This window comes from Sorex araneus, chromosome 1, assembly GCF_027595985.1.
Source record: "Sorex araneus isolate mSorAra2 chromosome 1, mSorAra2.pri, whole genome shotgun sequence".
Taxonomy (NCBI): Eukaryota; Metazoa; Chordata; class Mammalia; order Eulipotyphla; family Soricidae; genus Sorex; species Sorex araneus.
In genome coordinates, this window is record NC_073302.1 from 351690367 (window position 1) to 351707976 (window position 17610).

The 17610-nt window shown below is 43.1% G+C and overlaps 1 protein-coding gene across 1 annotated transcript in view; it reads right to left on the reverse strand.

Moving 5' to 3' along the window:
• AOAH (acyloxyacyl hydrolase) overlaps positions 1 to 17610 on the reverse strand; it is a 266187-nt gene that overhangs the window by 96935 nt on the left and 151642 nt on the right. Inside the window, exon 12 of the mRNA XM_004606887.2 lies at positions 7386 to 7477. Within this exon, the coding sequence (XP_004606944.2) occupies positions 7386 to 7477 (92 nt within the window). The remainder of the gene's footprint in view (positions 1 to 7385; positions 7478 to 17610) is intronic.

A 17610-nucleotide genomic window follows, 5' to 3' on the forward strand; every position in this document is an offset into this window, starting at 1 on the left:
ACTTTCGGAATAGGTTTTGGATAAGATGGACTGCTCAAGTTAGAAGGCTGAGTGGGGGGTGATGGGAGAGAAACTAGGGACACAGGTGCTTGGAAATGTACACTGGTGGAAGGATGGGCGTTGGAATACTGTGTGACTGAAACTTAATTATCAACAACTTTGTAAGGGTCTGTGATTCAATTAAAAAAATCTTTGAAAAAAGTGTTTTGTTTCAGGCAGTCCTTTTGTTTATTTATATATTTATTTATTTATTCATTTTAATTGAATCACCATGATATACAGTTACAAGGCTTTCATGATTCAGTTTCAGTCATACAATGATCGAGCACCCACCCCTCCACTAGTGTGCATTTTCCACCACTAATGTCCCCAGTATCCCTCCCACCACCCCGCCCTCTCCCACCCCTGTCTCTTGGCAGGCATTTTCCTTCTTGCTTTCTCTCTTTATATCGGGGCACTATGTTTGCCAGCAGTTGTTTTTAACTTTTCCTTCTTCTAGGGCCATACCCTCTCTGAGAGTCTTGGCTTGACGGTGCAGGACTTGGCCTCAATGGTGTGATGTTGGATCTGGCCATGTTGTGTGGCACCAAGGGCCACCCCAGGGGTGCTCAGGGGATACTCCCAGTTTGGGGGCTCTAGGGGGGTCTCCAGGGGGTACTTGGAAACATGCAATGTGGGGACCAAACGGGGGGCTCTTGCCTGCAAATCATGTGCTCATCCCTTGGAGTAGTCTCCAGTTCTATTTCTTTCTCAGGGTCGTTATTACTATCATTGTGTCCATTTCAGGGTCTTCAGAAGTTGACTGAGAAGTTGTTTGTGCTGTGCTCTGAGAGGCAGGAGTAGGTGGGAAATCTGGTGTTTTTTTTTTGTGTGTGTGGTTTGTCTTTTTGCTTTGCAGCTACTTAAGTCAGCATCAAGCTGCCTTTGACTTTAAAGGTCTTTTTAATATGATTCTGTTGGGGCCAGAGTGATAGTACAGGTAGGGCACTTCCTTGTGCATAGCCAACCTGGGTTCAATCCCCAGTACCCCATATGGTCTGCCGAGCACTTCCAGGAGTGATTCCTGAGCAAGAGTCAGGAGTACGCCCTGAACATGGCCCCCCTCAAAAAAAAAGCAAACAAATCAAAAGCAAAAACAAAACAACAAAACCGAGTCTTTACGCTGACATGACTTCCAGTTCTTCACTGGGTCCGACACCTGGGGTGCCTAGGTTTTAAGGTTTTTGCTGGAAATATACCAACTGACCAGTCACAAATCTGCATTTGATGTCACATCAAATTTGTGCAAGACAGAGCCAGGACAATGCTAGCTGTGTTCCTGTGTCGCACATGCCTGTTGAAATGAGCGCATCGTCACACATGCTTTCATCCGGAAGTTCTTCTTACTCAAGGTTTGGTATCACTACCCTCCTCCTCCTGTATTATTGACCCTACACTTTAACCCAAACAGAATTTCCACATTATAATAACTGATTTTTAAGGTGACCTGACTATGAAATACTTTCTTTAATCTTAATCTTGATAAAGTGGTATTTTTTTGGAATCCAGATGGCTCCATGGCTTGAAGTGTGACTAGGTATTCAAGCCCAGGTCCTGTGTTTGCTCTTTTCCAGGCGGTTCTGAAAGCCCCATACTCTGGGTCCCAGGCAGGGGGCAAAATTACTGATTTTTTCAGACTTAAGAGTTGTAAATCTTCTTCTACTGTTAGGCTCCTAGCTAGCCATCAAGCTACTGACCCCATAGAAGTTTTCTTTGTTGTCTCTGACCTACTCAGTTGCTCTCTGGATGACATTGGAAGGAAATGAAACATGATATTTTAAGGAATATTGGTTTTTGCATTTTCAGAGGTCTAAAAGGTCAAGAGAGCAGATTCTGTTAATGCCGAGTCAACTGAAGGTTGTAAAGAATTTACAAAACTAAGGGATTAAAGTACTTTTTTAATGCATGAGAGTAATTTCAATTAAAGTTTTAGTGGCCTCATAAAGGAACGCATCCATTTGAGGGGTGAAGTATGCAAAGGGGGAAAGGAAAGTAGTTCTCTTCTTTCCCTGACTGCATCTACTTGCTTTCATTTTATATTTTTCAAAGAACACTGTTAATATTCAAAGCAAGAGCCTGCTCACAGAGAATCAAGGGCACATACTAGAAATCTGATTGAGAATTCCATAAATCAAGTCCCAGGTGGGGAAACACTGGGTTTCAAGGGGTATTTGCTCCAAATATTTGCCCACGTCTCTCACAAACACTGCTGTAGATCAACATTGTTTTCATCCTGACACCGCCCCCTCTCAAACCCGAGGATCTCTTGTGTATAGCTTTATTTACTTCTATTTTACACATTTTTCTTTTTCACTGTGGTTCTCTTTCGTTTGGGGGCCACACTCGGTGGTGCTCAGGGTTTACTCGAAGTTCTATGTTCAGGGCAGCATTTGAGAGACACATGCCTGGTGAGTACCTGACCTGCTGGACTATCTTTCCAGTCCTACTTTTTTTCCTTTTAAGAAGGAGATTCAGCTTAACATTGACTATTTGTTCACATAACTTAGATGAGTGCACGAGAGCGTAATGGGAATAGCTGCTGAGGTACAAAGGCGCTGGAGGCACACAGAGCCTGTTTCTGGCTCTGTACTCAGGAATGGTCCCTGGTGCTGTTTGGGGATCTCTATGTGGTCCAGGGATTTGAATTGGGGTCGGTGCATGCAAAGCAGTTGCTTTGCCTTCTCTGCTCTCTGGCTCCCAGGATAACTATATTAAAATTTTCTGCTTGACTGTTAGATTCTTCAGCTGTAGAATGTATAAAATAATACCTCCTGTCTCAAAAAAAAAAAGGAAATTGAGTGTATCCATATATGACCACTGAAGTTCTTGGTGTAGAGGGAAAGCTGTGGGAACACTACATTTCTATCCTGTTGAGGCAAATGATGGGGAGGAGGAATAACAGGTTTACTTGCTAGGGAAGAAACAAAACCAAGATGTGGATCAAATAAGTCACTTTGTTTCCAGCCCAAAGTGACCCCAAAGCATGTTAACAGCTGCCACATGACCAGAGATACAGAGGTTTCCAGCACAGCCCACCAGGTTGGACCAGGAATGGAGAAGCTCCAACAGAAACCAAGTGTCTGACAGGAACTTTGAAAGCCACTCAAAGTCTCCAGCCCTTCACAACAGCCCAGCAACAGCCTCTTTTCACCCTCGAAAGGCCCAAACATACGCAGTCCTGGGCAGACCCTGTAAAACCAACTCTACAGGGCAAGCGGGCAGCATTCCCCATCCGAAATTTGCCCATGGTTCGACTTCTCTCTTCCCTGGAGAATACCGTATTTCCTTCTCAACATATTTCTCTCTCTCATCTTCTCTCCCTCTTGTTTCCCAAGTAAGGTTGGGAAACTGCCTCCTTCCAGAACCTCTTTTCTTTGAGGGGCTCAGTGGACCTGGAGTCCTGGGCAAGTCATTGCTCCAGCCCATGTCCATGGTTCCCTGAGAGAATTCACCTGGGGGGGGGGGTTAGCTGAACCTTGGGTGCAGCTTGATGTCTGCCCCATGGGGCTGGTGGGCTGAGCATCAGGCGAGATGAGATGTGTGCTCTCAGTCGGCTGTACCAGAGTGAACCCCCTGCAGGCACCTCCCCAGGGAACCAGCAGGGGGGTGAGCAGGAAGGTGGTAGCTCTCTTTGTCTCTGTCTCTGTATCTCTCTCCCTGCCTCTCTCTTAGATACTACCTCCAGCGAACACTCCAGACACTGTTTCTTTTGAAGAGTCATTATTATCCTGCTATGACACTATTATTGACACTGTTTGTATTGTTATAGTAGTGATAAGAATAGCCTATTTATTTTACATGATTAAACCAGAAAGCCTCCCATGGAGAGTATCATGCTAAATGAAATGAGTCAGAAAGAGAGGGACAGACATAGAATGATTGCATGCATTTGTGGAATATAAAATAACATAATATGAGACTAACACCTAAGGACAGTGGAGACAAGGGCCAGGAGGATCACTCCATGGTTGGAAGCCTGCCTCATGAGCTGGGGGAAAAGGAGCTGGGATGGAGAAGGGACCACTAAGCCAATGATGGTTGGAGGGATCACTCAGGATGAGATACGTGCTGAAAGCAGACTAAGGACCAGACATGATGTCCTCTTAGTATCTATATTGCAAACCATAATGCCCCAAAGTAGAGAGTAAGAAGGAAGGTGCCTACTGCAGAGACAGGGGTTGGGATGGGGTGAGGGTTGGGGGAGGGATAATGGAGACATTGGTGGTAGGAAATGCGCACTGGTGGAGGGATGGGTGCTTGATCATTGTATGACTGAAACTTAATCATGAAAGTTTGTAAATGTATCTCACAGTGATTCACTAAAAGCAAAGCAAAACAAAACAAAAATACCATAAAGTCTCCACCAAAACTCGAAAATGCATCTCTTTTGCTTCCCTAGTTTTCACAGGTGATCTCTGTAAAACTGTGAGTAGGTTTCTGGAAGGTTGATCATTTCTAGATTCTTCTCTGCCTCTTAAAAAGCCCTAATCTCCATCCCTTAGGGTTTGAGCTCTTTGCTTAATACCCAAGCATTTGAGGTGTTAGTTGATCATTTCTGTGAATTCTTTCTTTAATTGACCCCTTAGCTCCGTGTTGAGAGTTGTCTTTGGTAAGCTGTGTTATCATTCTTTGAACATTTGACTCATTGCCCTACTTGATTATAATTGGCTGCAGAGGTGGTGGAAAGCTTATTTATGGACCGGTAGGACATCTGAGCCCTACTATGTGGTATTAGTAATTATTTTTTAAAGAAGTGAGCTAAAATAACAAATATTTAAATAACATTCAAAGTTATTTACTTTTTTAAAAGGGGGCTTAAAAAACTATAAATGGTTTTCTTGGGCACCCCTACTCCTTACAGACTTTTGGGAATCTGAGCAGGCATATCTCCTACTTTCTGGTGTTACTGTCTATATCTGAGATGCTATAAAAGAATTAACAAGTCAGGGGCCAGAGCAATAGGACAGGGTAGGGTGTTTGCCTTCCACATAGGCAGATCAATCCCATGTGGTCCGTGACACTCTCCAGAAGTGATCTCTGAGTGCAGAGCCTGGAGTAAGTCCTAAGCAGTTTTGTCTTGTTTTGTTGTACACACCCACCAGTCCTCAGGGGCTACCTCCAGCTCAGAGGTCAGGGTCACTCCTGGTGGTGTTCTGGGGGCACTGCAGTGTCAAAGACTGAACTGACCCTCATCCGTGCAAAGCAAATGCTCAGTCCTTTGAACTATCTCGCAGGCACTGAAGAGGCTACTTGGAAATGGAAACTTCCTTAACAGGCTTTATATTGCAAACTTCCCCTCATATCACTTCCCTCCATACCACACTCAAAATTTTAAGTTACTTCAGGCACATGGTGAGGAGAGTTGGGGAGCACACCCAGCAGTATTGGAAGTTACTCCTAGTTCTGTGTGCCAGGGGTCAAAGAGGGGTCACATAAAAGGCTGGTTTAGTCTATCCTGTGCATTTTAGGCACTCTTTAGAAAACATCTGAACTACTGTTATGAATGGCACTGTAGCACTGTAGTCCCATTGTTCATCAATTTGTTCAAGTGGGCACCAATAATATCTCTATTGTTGTTATTATTTTTGGCATATCAAATACGCCACGTATTGGTACCTTGCCAGGCTCTGCCATGTGGGTGGGATATGCTCGGTAGCTTGCTGGGCTCTCCAAGAGGGATGGAGAAATCGAACCCTGGTCAACCGCATGCAAGGCAAACACCCTACCTGCTGTTAGATAATATCTCTATGGGATTTCTAAGTGATAAAGATACAGTTTCCACCTTCAATTAAATTGACTTGTGTGATAATTTACTTGTGATAAGTAAAATAACAGTTTTCTATAACTTTTTTACCCAGAAAATAATAACATATTAGGTCCATTTTTAGCAGTTTCAAAAGCTAGGTTTTAATTATATGTCATAAAGACTCAAGAATGTGTATGTTTTCTCTACGTTTTCCTGTTTTGATTTTGGGTCACACCTCTCTGTACTCAGGGCTTTCTCTTGGCTTTGTGCTTAGGGTTCACTCCTGGGGACTTACGGGACTCTATGGGGTGCAGGGATTTAATTTTCATTAACTACAGACAAGGCAAGAGTGTCGCCTGCTGTGCTATCTCGAAAGCTCCCTCATTTGGATATTTATAACATTTGCAGGTCACACAGTATAGGTAATGAAAAGCCTTATCGTGTGCCAGGTCAAGACCACAGGAATCACGGGATGCCAAGAATTGGACCTCAGTCAGCCATGTGCAAGGCAGATGGCCTACCTGCTGTAATAATCGTTCCAGTTGTGTGTTTTGGATTTTTGGTGGTGCTCAGGGATTACTCCTAGTAGTACTAGGGAAGATCACGGAAGAGCCTGGCAAGCTCCCTGTGGCGTATTTCATATGCCAATTACAGTAACAATGACAGGTCTCATTCCCCTGACCCTGAAAAGAGCCTCCAATTGTTGGGAAAAACGAATAAGGAGAGGCTGCTAAAATCTCAGGGCTGGGGTGAATGGAGACGTTACTGGCGCTTGCTCGAGTAAATCAATGGACAATGGGATGACAGTGATACAGTGACAGTGATACTGTCTATATCACAGAGAACTTCTTTCTTTCAGACTTAAAGTCCAGCTTTATCCTTTATTTTTGGTACCAGAAATCATTCATCTGCTGTCCTTATGTTTATTAACTTCTGTCAATATTTGGTGGTCTTGGGAGAGAACTAACTAGCCTTTGTTTCCACAGTGTCAGAGACACTTGCCACATTTTGCCAATGGACGCTTGGCTCTGTTTTGAGAGTTGTTCCTCTCTGTACTGTGAAGTGTTCCTGCTAAGTATAACTCCATCCTTGAGTCAACACTCAGTGTATACAGGAAGTCAGGTTTGTGTGTCCCTCAAACTTCCCACACCTATCTCTACCTTCAATCCAAAGTAAGAAAGCCAGGATGATTCCAGGACCTGGGAACCTGTCATTTAATTTTAGCCACTAAAATTTTGCAAAAATTAACTTATGATAATTAAAAATATATGAGACGAAGACATTTGTTGGATTGAAAACATTATGACTGTTTCCTTTCAAGAGTCAATTTTAATGCCTCTGCAGCATTGTGGATGATGCTAATGTTTATGAATTTCCCAATGATGCTTTCCTACCTACTGCTAACATACAATATTCATTGTGTCCAATTGCAAGGTGGACCATATGCCAGTAATGAACTTGTCAGGCTTGTACATCACTTGTGTCCTAGATTTACAAATATCTAAAAATTTTTATTTCAACATCTTAGAAGCAAGATACAACTCTAATATTTTCATTGTAGAAATATATTGCATGCTTGAGGATACAAAGATGTACATACCGACTAGTGGGACTCAGAAATCCTGTGATGCCAGAGAGCTGGGGCCAGTTGAGTTCATCAGTGAGAGCTGTTGGTAAGTCCTGAAAGGATTTCTAAAGAAAAAAAATAACAAAGCAGTAATTATCAAAATGATTACTTATTCCTAAGAGGTGGCAAGATGTTCTATTTCCTAAGAATTGTCCTCTGTCTTATTCTCCCCACCTCATAATCACTCTAAGGCCCTGTGACATTTACAGTTTGTGTCTCTCTGACTTGATGCAACATTGGGAAATTCACAAACATCAGCATCATACACAAGTTGGCTTCCACGATGGCTCGAGTCCCTTCCTCACCTGGAAGATATATTTCACTGGCTGGGTAGACTGTCCACTCTCGTAAATGTGTGGCGATCTCCTTCAGTTTACAAGTCAACAATCAAAACAGGAACTGTACCCAAAATAATAATATCCAAGCACCTCACAAAAATGCATTTCCTGCGTTCAAAACCTAAATTTATAAGATGGTATTTCCTGGAGTGGTTGGAGTGTTCTTTCCTCCATGAGGATGCAGACACAGTGCCTGAAAGATAGCGCAAAGAGAGGAGCATGTGCTTTGCCTGCAGGAAGTCTGGCTTCAATTCCTGGCACCACATCGTCACCATAACCCTGCCTGTAGAGACACACGGCTGTATTTGGGAGTAGCCCCTGACCATATCTGGGTGAGGTCCAAGGACCAAAAAAAAGCCCAAACAAACAAGAATGATGCACATATGACCATAGTCATAACCTATGATTTCAAGGGTTCACAGACCCATGTAGCTCTTACACAGCCTTCGAGTCAATGATTCTTCACATATAATGTTGAAAAAAATTAGGACTCATTTAAATTTCATTACTTTGGCTTATGGAAAGTTCCAGGAGAAAAGCATTTCCTGCAACATATTATCTTTTCATAAATGACTTCTGGGATGGATCATTCTTTTGGTATATTTCAGAACAATACCTATCTACACTGATGTGGTAGTACTATGGTTGCCAGATCTAGCAATTAATATGGGATGCCTAATTAAATTTTGGTTTTAACAAAATATGGGGTACGTACAGGAAAAGGAATATTTTTCAGCCTTAAAAAATAAGAAAATACTGATATATGTGCATCACACTTAAGGATATTAAGGTACATGAAATAACAATCCATTTATAGTCAAATAAATACTGCAGATTCCATTTTATATGAGCTGAGAAACTCATAGAAACGAAAAGTTGTTGCTAGGAGTTGCAGGGAGGGGAGAATGGGAAGATGCTGCATAGAGCATAGAATTTCAGGGGCTGGAGCTATAGTGCAGTGGAGAAGGCACTTGCTTTGCATGCTGTCGACCCTGTGTGCAGACCAGGAGTAAGCCCTGAGCACTGCCAGCTGTGCCCCCCAAAGCAAGCAAAAATGAACAAAGAAACGAACAAACAAATCAACCCAGCAACAACATAGAATATAGAATTTCTGTTTTACAGGATGACAGGATGAGAACAAAAACATTCTAAGATTTATTGCACAGTAATATAGATATACTTAAGACTACCGAACTATACATTTAAAAAGGTAAGTGGTAATAAAATAACACATTTTTATTATATAATTTTTACCATCATTAAAGAACAAATACACAAAAAATGGAGTTAAGGTAACAAGGATTGATTTTTAGTAAAAGTATAGCTCATGCAATACTTGGAATATACCTGTACTAAGAATATTAATTATTTATCTAAAATTCAAGCCTAGGGCCCTATATTTTACTTTGTCTGGAAATCCTAGTTCGGATAGAAACTCTGAAAACTGGGCCAGAGAGATAGTACAGAGGTGGGGTGCATGCCTTGCATATGCTGGCTGGGTTTAGTCCTCAGCATCCCATCTCTCTCTCTCTCTCTGTGTCTCTCTCTCTTGCTTTTGCTCTCACTCTCGATCTTCTCTCTGCTTGGGGCCACATCAACTGTGCTCATGGCTTAGTCCTGACTCTATGCTCAGGGATCACTCCTAGTGGGCTCAGGGGATCATAGCATAGCAGGTGCTGGCGATCAAACTCAGGTCAGCCACATGCAAGGCAAGTGCACTATCACTGTAATATCTCTCCAGCCCCTTAATATTCTCTTTTTATCCTGGATCAACAGCACACCTCAAGGAACGACTGCAGGAAGCAGATTATTTCGGGTGCCTCCCATCCTCTTTGAAACCTTAAGTTTCTTAACTATAAAAATCCATAGTCTTTTAGAAGAACACAAAAACCTTGAGTGCTCTTTAAATATCATTTCAAGTAAAAAAATTAAGTGAAAACCACAAACAAGTTAACATCAAAGAAATTGTAATATTCAATATGCTTTTATGATGGCATCTGCCTTGCCCAGGTTTGCTTCCTGCCCACAGCAATCCTCTCCTGTTTCCGAAAGAGAAGCTGAGCTGGGATGTGGGGACGAAAGTCAAGCTCCACCTCTCCCAATTAACCACTTGGAAATGTTCCTTTATGACTTTTTTCTGATTACAAAGCAGCAAATGTTATATAATTTCAAGCCTTATAGCAATTTCACGAATCACGAAATCCCCATTAATCGTCGAATTCTCGAGCGGGCTCAGTAACCTCTCTATTTGTCCTTTCTCTGAGATCTTAGAAGCTCTCGACTCAGCCCTCCCAACGATGTCGCACTGGAGTCTTTTTCAGGGTCAGGGGAATAAGATCCAGCTTATTACTGGATTTTGCATATGAATACACCATGGGAAGCTTGCAAGGCTGTCCCATGTGGGCAGGAAACTCTCAGAAGCTTGCCAGTTTCTCCCAGAGGGAGAAGTAGGCTACAAGATATCGCTTCTGGGAGCTCGCTTTTAAGTCTCTGGATGTTGGCTGTTGATGAGATTATACACGCCTGGGTTCCTCTGCCAGTACCATCATGCGTGAGGCCTGTCCAAACGTGTGGAGAGTGGCCTTGACCATGGCTGTGGCTAGGTTCCGGAGGTCTTCGGCCACCGGGAGCTCTGCTCGGGATGGGGAGGGAAGCTGGAGCCCATCCCCTCTGAGGGGCCCCGGGGAAGACAGCCAGGCATGTGGGCAAGAGGCTCTCTGCCTGCATATAGCAATTTACAATGCAGAAATAAAGATGACAACTTCAGACCCCTCTAAGAAGTGGCAGTATTATAAAATAATGCCTATTAATACTATGAATTTTAGTTCTTCTTCGTTTTGGCTGTCTAGTTCAGCCCTGAGATTTTATCAGCCTCTCCTTGTTCGTCCTTCTTAAGACTGCCATATTTGGGGCTCTTCCAGGGTCAGGGGAATGAGTCCCATTGTTGTTACTGGTTTTGGCACATCGAATACACCATGGGTAGCTTGCCAGGCTCTGCCCTGCAGGCAGGATACTCTCAGTAGCTTGCTAGGCTCTCCGAGAGGGATGGAGGCTTTTAGGGAGGCCTCCAATTGCCATTATAGATGTTCTGATGCTTCACACCATGTCTGAACCCCATAAAATATGGTGCGGTAATGATGGAAGATGGGTGGGAAGTGTTTATGATGTGTTGCGCGCCGCTTTGGGGCCATGCGGTCCGGAAAAGCGATCTGGAGCATGGCAGCAGTTGTGTAGTGGAGGTCGGCCCCTGGGGAATTTACGAAGAAGGACTAAAATGACTGTCTGCACTTTTTATTGCAGTTTTAATGCATGTTTGTTGGCATCGGAAGCATCCATCGAGGACCTGATGGTGCAAGCGTGGAAGATAAAGTACAATGTCATTGGATTGACGGAGACGAGAAGGCATCGATCACATCACGTTGTTTTCGACACTAAAGAGCTGTTCCTCAGAACATGGCGACAGTAGAGGCATAGGTGGTGTCGGTGTCCTTGTCAACACAAACTTGGCCATGAGCATTGATTCATTCGAGTACCTAACAACCCAAATTGGACACTTACGTTTGAATAGATGTGACTCGTTGCCAGCAGTTTCTATATTCGTCATCTATATACCAACATCCAACTATGACGAAAAAGAAATTGAGAAGTCCTACATGGAGCTGGAGAAGTTCTATAAAGAAGGCCACACCTCCTACAAGGTCATTGTCGGTGATTTTAATGTCAAGATAGGACCTAGAAGGTCACCTGAAGAACTCCACATTGGGACCCACGGCTTAGAATGGAACGAACAGGCTGAGAGACTGCCTGAGTTCATCATGTTGACCAAGACCATCCATGGTAACTCGCAGTTCCAGAAGGCTGAATCTAAACTCTACATGGGAATCACCTGGCGGACAGTTCCACAACAAAATTGGCCATATCATATTCAATCGATGGTTTTCCCTGACTGATGTCGCTGTTGTCCCAAATTTCCAAACGGGATCAGACCACTGTCTCCTTTGTGCAAACTTCTACTTCATGGAGCAGGGAGAAAGGGCTGCAAAGTTTCAGAAGAGAACTCCCAGAACGGCCACCAACTGGGAGCTCTTTGGCACTATTGCAGCAATATGGGAAGATGCTGTCATTGACAACATCAACGAGGAATATGATGGACTGGTTCAGCACCTCTATGATTGTGCGAGAACTAAAGAGAGAGATTGTGCGAGAACTAAAGAGAGAGAAAGCCACAAAAAGTCTCCTGTCTTCGGAAACTCTGAAGCTCATTCACCAATGTGGTGTGGTGTGAGCCTCAGGCAATCACAAGCTAATGTCCGAGCTCCCAAAGCTGTGCAGAGAAGCAATAAAGGAAGACCTCAAAGAGAGAAGAGCAGCAGTGTTGGGCCAATGTGGCAGAAGCTGGGAAAAGTATTCCCAACACCCGCCTATCCTTTTCCAACTGTAAGACCAAGATGACTGCCCTCTGACGTCCTGATGGATCTATCACATCTTCCAGAAGGGCAATGGAAAAGGTTATCCATGATTTCTACTCGGATTTCTTTAATAGCCATGTCCACCTGCCCACATACCAAATTTCGCAGAATGGATATGTCATTCTCAACATTCTCCCTTCCGAAATTCGACATGTCATTTCATCAGTAAACAATTGTACAGCACCTGGTTCAGACAAGGTCAGATCCAAACACCTGAAGAATCTGCCACCAGTACTCGTCAATACACTGGCTCAGCTATTCGCACGCTACCTGTCTGAATGCAAGATTCTATCCCAATGGAAAACCAGCAGGACCGTTCTGTTGTACAAGAAGGGAGACATCCACAACATTGGCAACTATTGCCCAATATGCCTGTGGTCTGTCATCTACAAGTCATTCACTCCAGTCATCCTGAATAGGATTGGCAGAACACTAGATGAAGGACAACCATGTGAGCATGCCGGGTTCCAAAAAGGATTCAGAATGATCTACCATATCCACATGGTGACCAAGCTCATTGAGGTTTTGCGAGAGTTTAAGATGCTGCTCTGTCTAACATTCATCGATTTAAAGAAGGCCTTTGATTCTGTTGAGACTGAAGTGGTCATCGAAGCCCTCAGCAGGGTGACACCATTTTACTGAAATTCTTCAGTGCCACCTCGAGAACATCATGCAACGACTAAAATGGGAAGGAGTGGGAATGAAGATAGACGGTCGGCAACTACACCACCTCTGCTTTGCTGATAACATCGTTCTCATAACACCAAATATCAGCCAAGCGGCACAAATGCTGGCCTACTTTGACCGTGAGTGTGGAAAGGTTGGACTGCAGCTAAACCTCACAAAGACAATGTTCATGAGAAACGGACTAGTTCCTGATGTTCCATTTGCTCTCAATGGAATGAACATCTCCGAATGCAGCAGTTATGTGTACCTAGGTCGAGAACTCAACATGACAAACGATCCGAACTGCACAGGAGGAAGAGAGCAGCGTGGAACGCCTTTAAGAGTGCCAAAGAAATGGTTAAGAGGACGAAGAACCTCCAGCTCTGGGCACATCTTTTTGATTCCTTCGTTCTACCTGCACTAACATATGCCTCAAAGACCTGGGCCCTATGCAAACAGAGTGAGAACACTATTCGGGTCTCCCAAAGAGGAATCGAAAGAGCTATGCTTGGAGTATCACGTTTCACTCAAGTGAGAGAAGCAATCCAGAGTTCTGACCTCCGTCGATGGTCAAGAATCAGGGTTGCTGTCTCGTTTGCCAAGGCATCAAAAATCAGATGGGCCGGACACGTAATGCGATTCAGAGACAACCGCTGGACTAGAGCTGTTACCGACTGGATTCCACTGGACGTCAGAAGACCGCGTGGCTGCCCACCTATGAGATGGTCAGACTTTTTCATCAAACCCTAAATGAATGATTTGAGGCTCTTCCTGTTCCTGGAGCGAGCAGATGCCACTGGGTTACACTAGCACGTGACAGGGACAATTGGAAATGTTACTGGCACCCGCTCGAGCAAATCGAAGATCAACGGGATGACAAGTGATACAAGTGATACTAGTGAATACTATGAATTAGGCTGATTAGAACCTACTATCATCCTTTAAACTTGGGAAAATTCAGAATTTAAATAAACTCCCACTATTCAATGTGTCAAAATGAGTACTCAAAGTAAATACAATGAAGGTTCTAGTTCTCAGTTGTGGATTATGAGTGGTTGTGATCCCAATACTGGCTGACCTTTGAAGCTTCAGACCATAGACTGGGAACGTTTGTAACAGGGTCACTGCTAACTGGGTAGGTGAGTCCCTGATTCCATGGTCCTTTGGGGAAGAGGCAGGAGAGACCCAGACACAGAGGAGGGCAGAGAAGGGAGATGCTCCTATGAGTCAGGTTGTCACTGGTTCCCAGAAGCAAGGAGAGAAATGGAACATCCTCCTTCAGACCCCTCTAGAGGATCGATTTATTGATACTAAGCTGCCATGCTATTGACCTCTTGATCTTTGGCTCCCAGCCTCCCGAACTGTGAGACAATCAATTCTGTTGTTTACAAGTCACCTTGTTTGTGGTAGTCTGTCATGGCAGCTCTGGGGAAATAAGGCCTGGCCTGAATTTAACAATTTTCTTGTTGATATTATTATTCAGAGGCCCAGATACAGCCTTGTACTATGTTTGTGGCCATATTACACTTGATGTAAGTTCTATATCAAAGATAAAATGTTCCAGCAGAGCAGATGTCCTGTGGTACTTGCACTGTGTTCTGTGAGGTTCTGTCTGCCTCCCTTGCATCCTTCTTTCCAGACCAGTTCTGAGGCTTTCATTGTTATTCTCATTCCAAGTGTAGTTTCTAGAAGAGTAACAACTGGAAGGTGTGATGGAGAATGGTGTCTCCTTTGTTAATTATGATGTGTCAAAGGAATGGAGATGCATGCTTGAAACAAAGTTCCTGAAGAGTCTCAGTTCCTGTGACTGATACTATCACCCTCTCTGTAGCAGGAGATATTCACCACTTGTTTAAAAATCTTCCATTACTTAGATCCAGCTGCTATTTTGCTCTCTACTTCTGCCACTATAAATCAAATTTTTTTATATGATGTTCTTCCCTCGAACTCTCAGCTTATAATGAGTGTTTGCTGTAGGATTTGCGAATATTCAATTCTATTAGTGAAGACAAGAAAACAAATAGAAGCGACAAAACTCATGTGTTAAGATGTGTTAAGTCAAGAGAGTGAATAAGCAAGTGGCTTGCAGAATTTGTGAGCTGTGTTAAGTAAGATATCAATCTGTAAAAATAAGCTAAAAGTTAAAAGAACAGTGCAACACCTCTAGCACCTTTTTATCTCCTCAGTCATTTGCAACCTCAGATTTGATAAAGTAGGTATCTTGGCAGGAGAATAAGAAGGTGGGTCTGGTGTAAACTAAAGGAGGGGCTAGTGGTTCTAAAGGGCTATGTAAGTAGGGGGAGTCTGTTCTGGGAGTTAGACTATTTATTTGACTTCTCCATCTGGATCAACAAATATAAGAAATCCTACAAATCCAATACATATTGGAAATGGCTCTATATTCAATCCACTCCCCATTCTCAATCAGGGGTGGGTGATAATGGTGTTTTTCCCTACTGGGGAAGGGAACATTCAGGAAGGGTTGCAACTGACAAGGAAATCACCAGCAGTCTGGGGAAGAAGGGTCCCCAACATTTCCCAGCTCAGTCTCTCTGGGTCACTCCAGAGACATGGGTCTTCATGCCCTTGAAGAATGCTGGACTTGTTGCTCCTCTCCAGAAATCTAGGACTATTCCTGGAATTAGCTCCAGCATGATTGAGGCTGGCATGGACAATGAATGGTGCTGAAGACCAGCATGGGTTTGAATCCACAGTTAAAGTCCTAGAAGACCCAAGATGGTTTGCTGCTTGGGTTTATTCTGGCTCTTTGGCTAGTTTGAATTCACATAAGGCCATTTTGCTTTGCTTTCTTCTAAGTGGGGATCTTCCCCAGCCGTGTGAGGGTCCACTCTCAGCAGTGAAGGCTGTTATGGTTGTTTCATGCTTGATCCCAGCAAGTGGTGCTCTGAGGGTCATGCTGGGAGCCTCTGGGTTATATCCTGGGAATGTGTCTGGGATCCTGTGATGCCAGAGAGGAAACCCGGGGCCTCGAGTATGCTGAGCATGTTTGTCCCATAAAGCTGGCTGCCCTGTTTTAGGTCTGGAGGGTTACAGTGGGGTTTTACTATTTTGGGCTGTGCTGAATCTGGGAAGATGTAGCTTTGCTAGTGTCCCAGATTTAGTATCTCTGATGACTGAAAAATATCATCCTGCTTACTGAACAGGATTTCTGTGAGGGTCAGCAGAAAGTGAGAGAAGCAGGGCACCAGTGCATGACTGCACTGTGACCAGGATGGTGCCTCTGACGGGGTCGCCCCAGTCCTATGAGGAGTGAAATTTATTATCAGATCATGGAAAAGATTTGCACAGGCTAATGGAAGCCTCGCTATATAGTTTTTTCCTCTGTAAATCTGGTAGATAAAAATGAGAAGTAATAGTCATTAATAGCAAATGTTTTATAGACTCTAGCAAAAAGAGATCATTTAAGTCATATCACATTAAGCACTAAAAGCCTTATTCATGCAACATTGTACTCAAAGATATTTAAAGCAGGAAAAATGTGAATTAAGGTCTTCCTCATTGACTCCTGTTTATTTCTCTTCAGCATTTATTTTCTCAGAAAACTTATCTTAAATGTATAATATATAATATTTACCAAGAAAAAAAGTCCTTCAAATTTGTAAAGAGAACCAGGAACTTAGTATTGTCAACTATAATATTGTTTCAAATTTTCTTTTGATTTTTATAATCACATAAAATGCTTCTATGCTTAATCGGCACATGTATCCTTTTTTAAAATCTTCATTTAGCATTACTTTGTATGTGTGTATATGCATTAAGAAAGCCCACCAGTTCTCATTTTAAATTAACATTTAATAAATATAATACTTCAGATTGGGGAGCAGTTAAAAAAATTAGCTTCAAAAAGAAAGTTATATTTGAGTTTTTACAAGTCATGTTAAGAAAGAGAAAGTATTTGGCATCAATCAAACATTCATTTAGCTCTGCCAATTTCCCAACAAAAAGGGAATAGTCTCTGGTGCCTTATTTTATTGTTTGCATTTGAACCTCCACAGCAAGGCTCTGGAAATGTGCAGTGTGTATACCCTATAATATTAATAGATATTAGAATATTTACTGATATTCTTAATTAGGTTATATTTGAATTCATCAGGAGAAAGCCCTGAGCACCAGGTGCGAGTCCCATTCCCCCCCAAAGAAAAGAAAAAGAAAAGAAAAATCATTATTAAAGACAAGTTTTGAAATTTCCTTTCCGGGGATGGGGGGGATCTCAAACAACAAAGATTTTGTAGTTTTATCCAAAGAAAGCAGTTCTTAGGTAGATTGGTCCTTAGCTAATGGAACAAGACTCAAGATTTGGCAGCGTCAAAGGCCCATTGTCTGGCGCTGGGAGCTGGGATCAGAGCTGGGATCTCCCAGTCCTGGAGGTGGGCACTTCTTCATAAATCCTGCAGGTGGGGATGGTGTGGCCTCCTTTCCTAGACCCACCATCTGGCCTTTAACCTTCTCAGACCCCTGCTCCTGCCACCACGTGCATTTCCTCTTCATACAGGAATATTGAATTATAAAAGGTTAAGGGACTTTCTTTACCCTCGCATACATTTTCTTGTACCGATTCCTTTTCTCTTGTCTTTGATGTGCAAAGGATTCCTTTAAATGAATACACATGGCTCTATATTATGCCTGCTTGTGTTCTGTTTCCCTGATAACTTGAATTGTAAGCCAAGGTGGGTGAGGGAATTAAAACTGAGCACCCGCATCTGC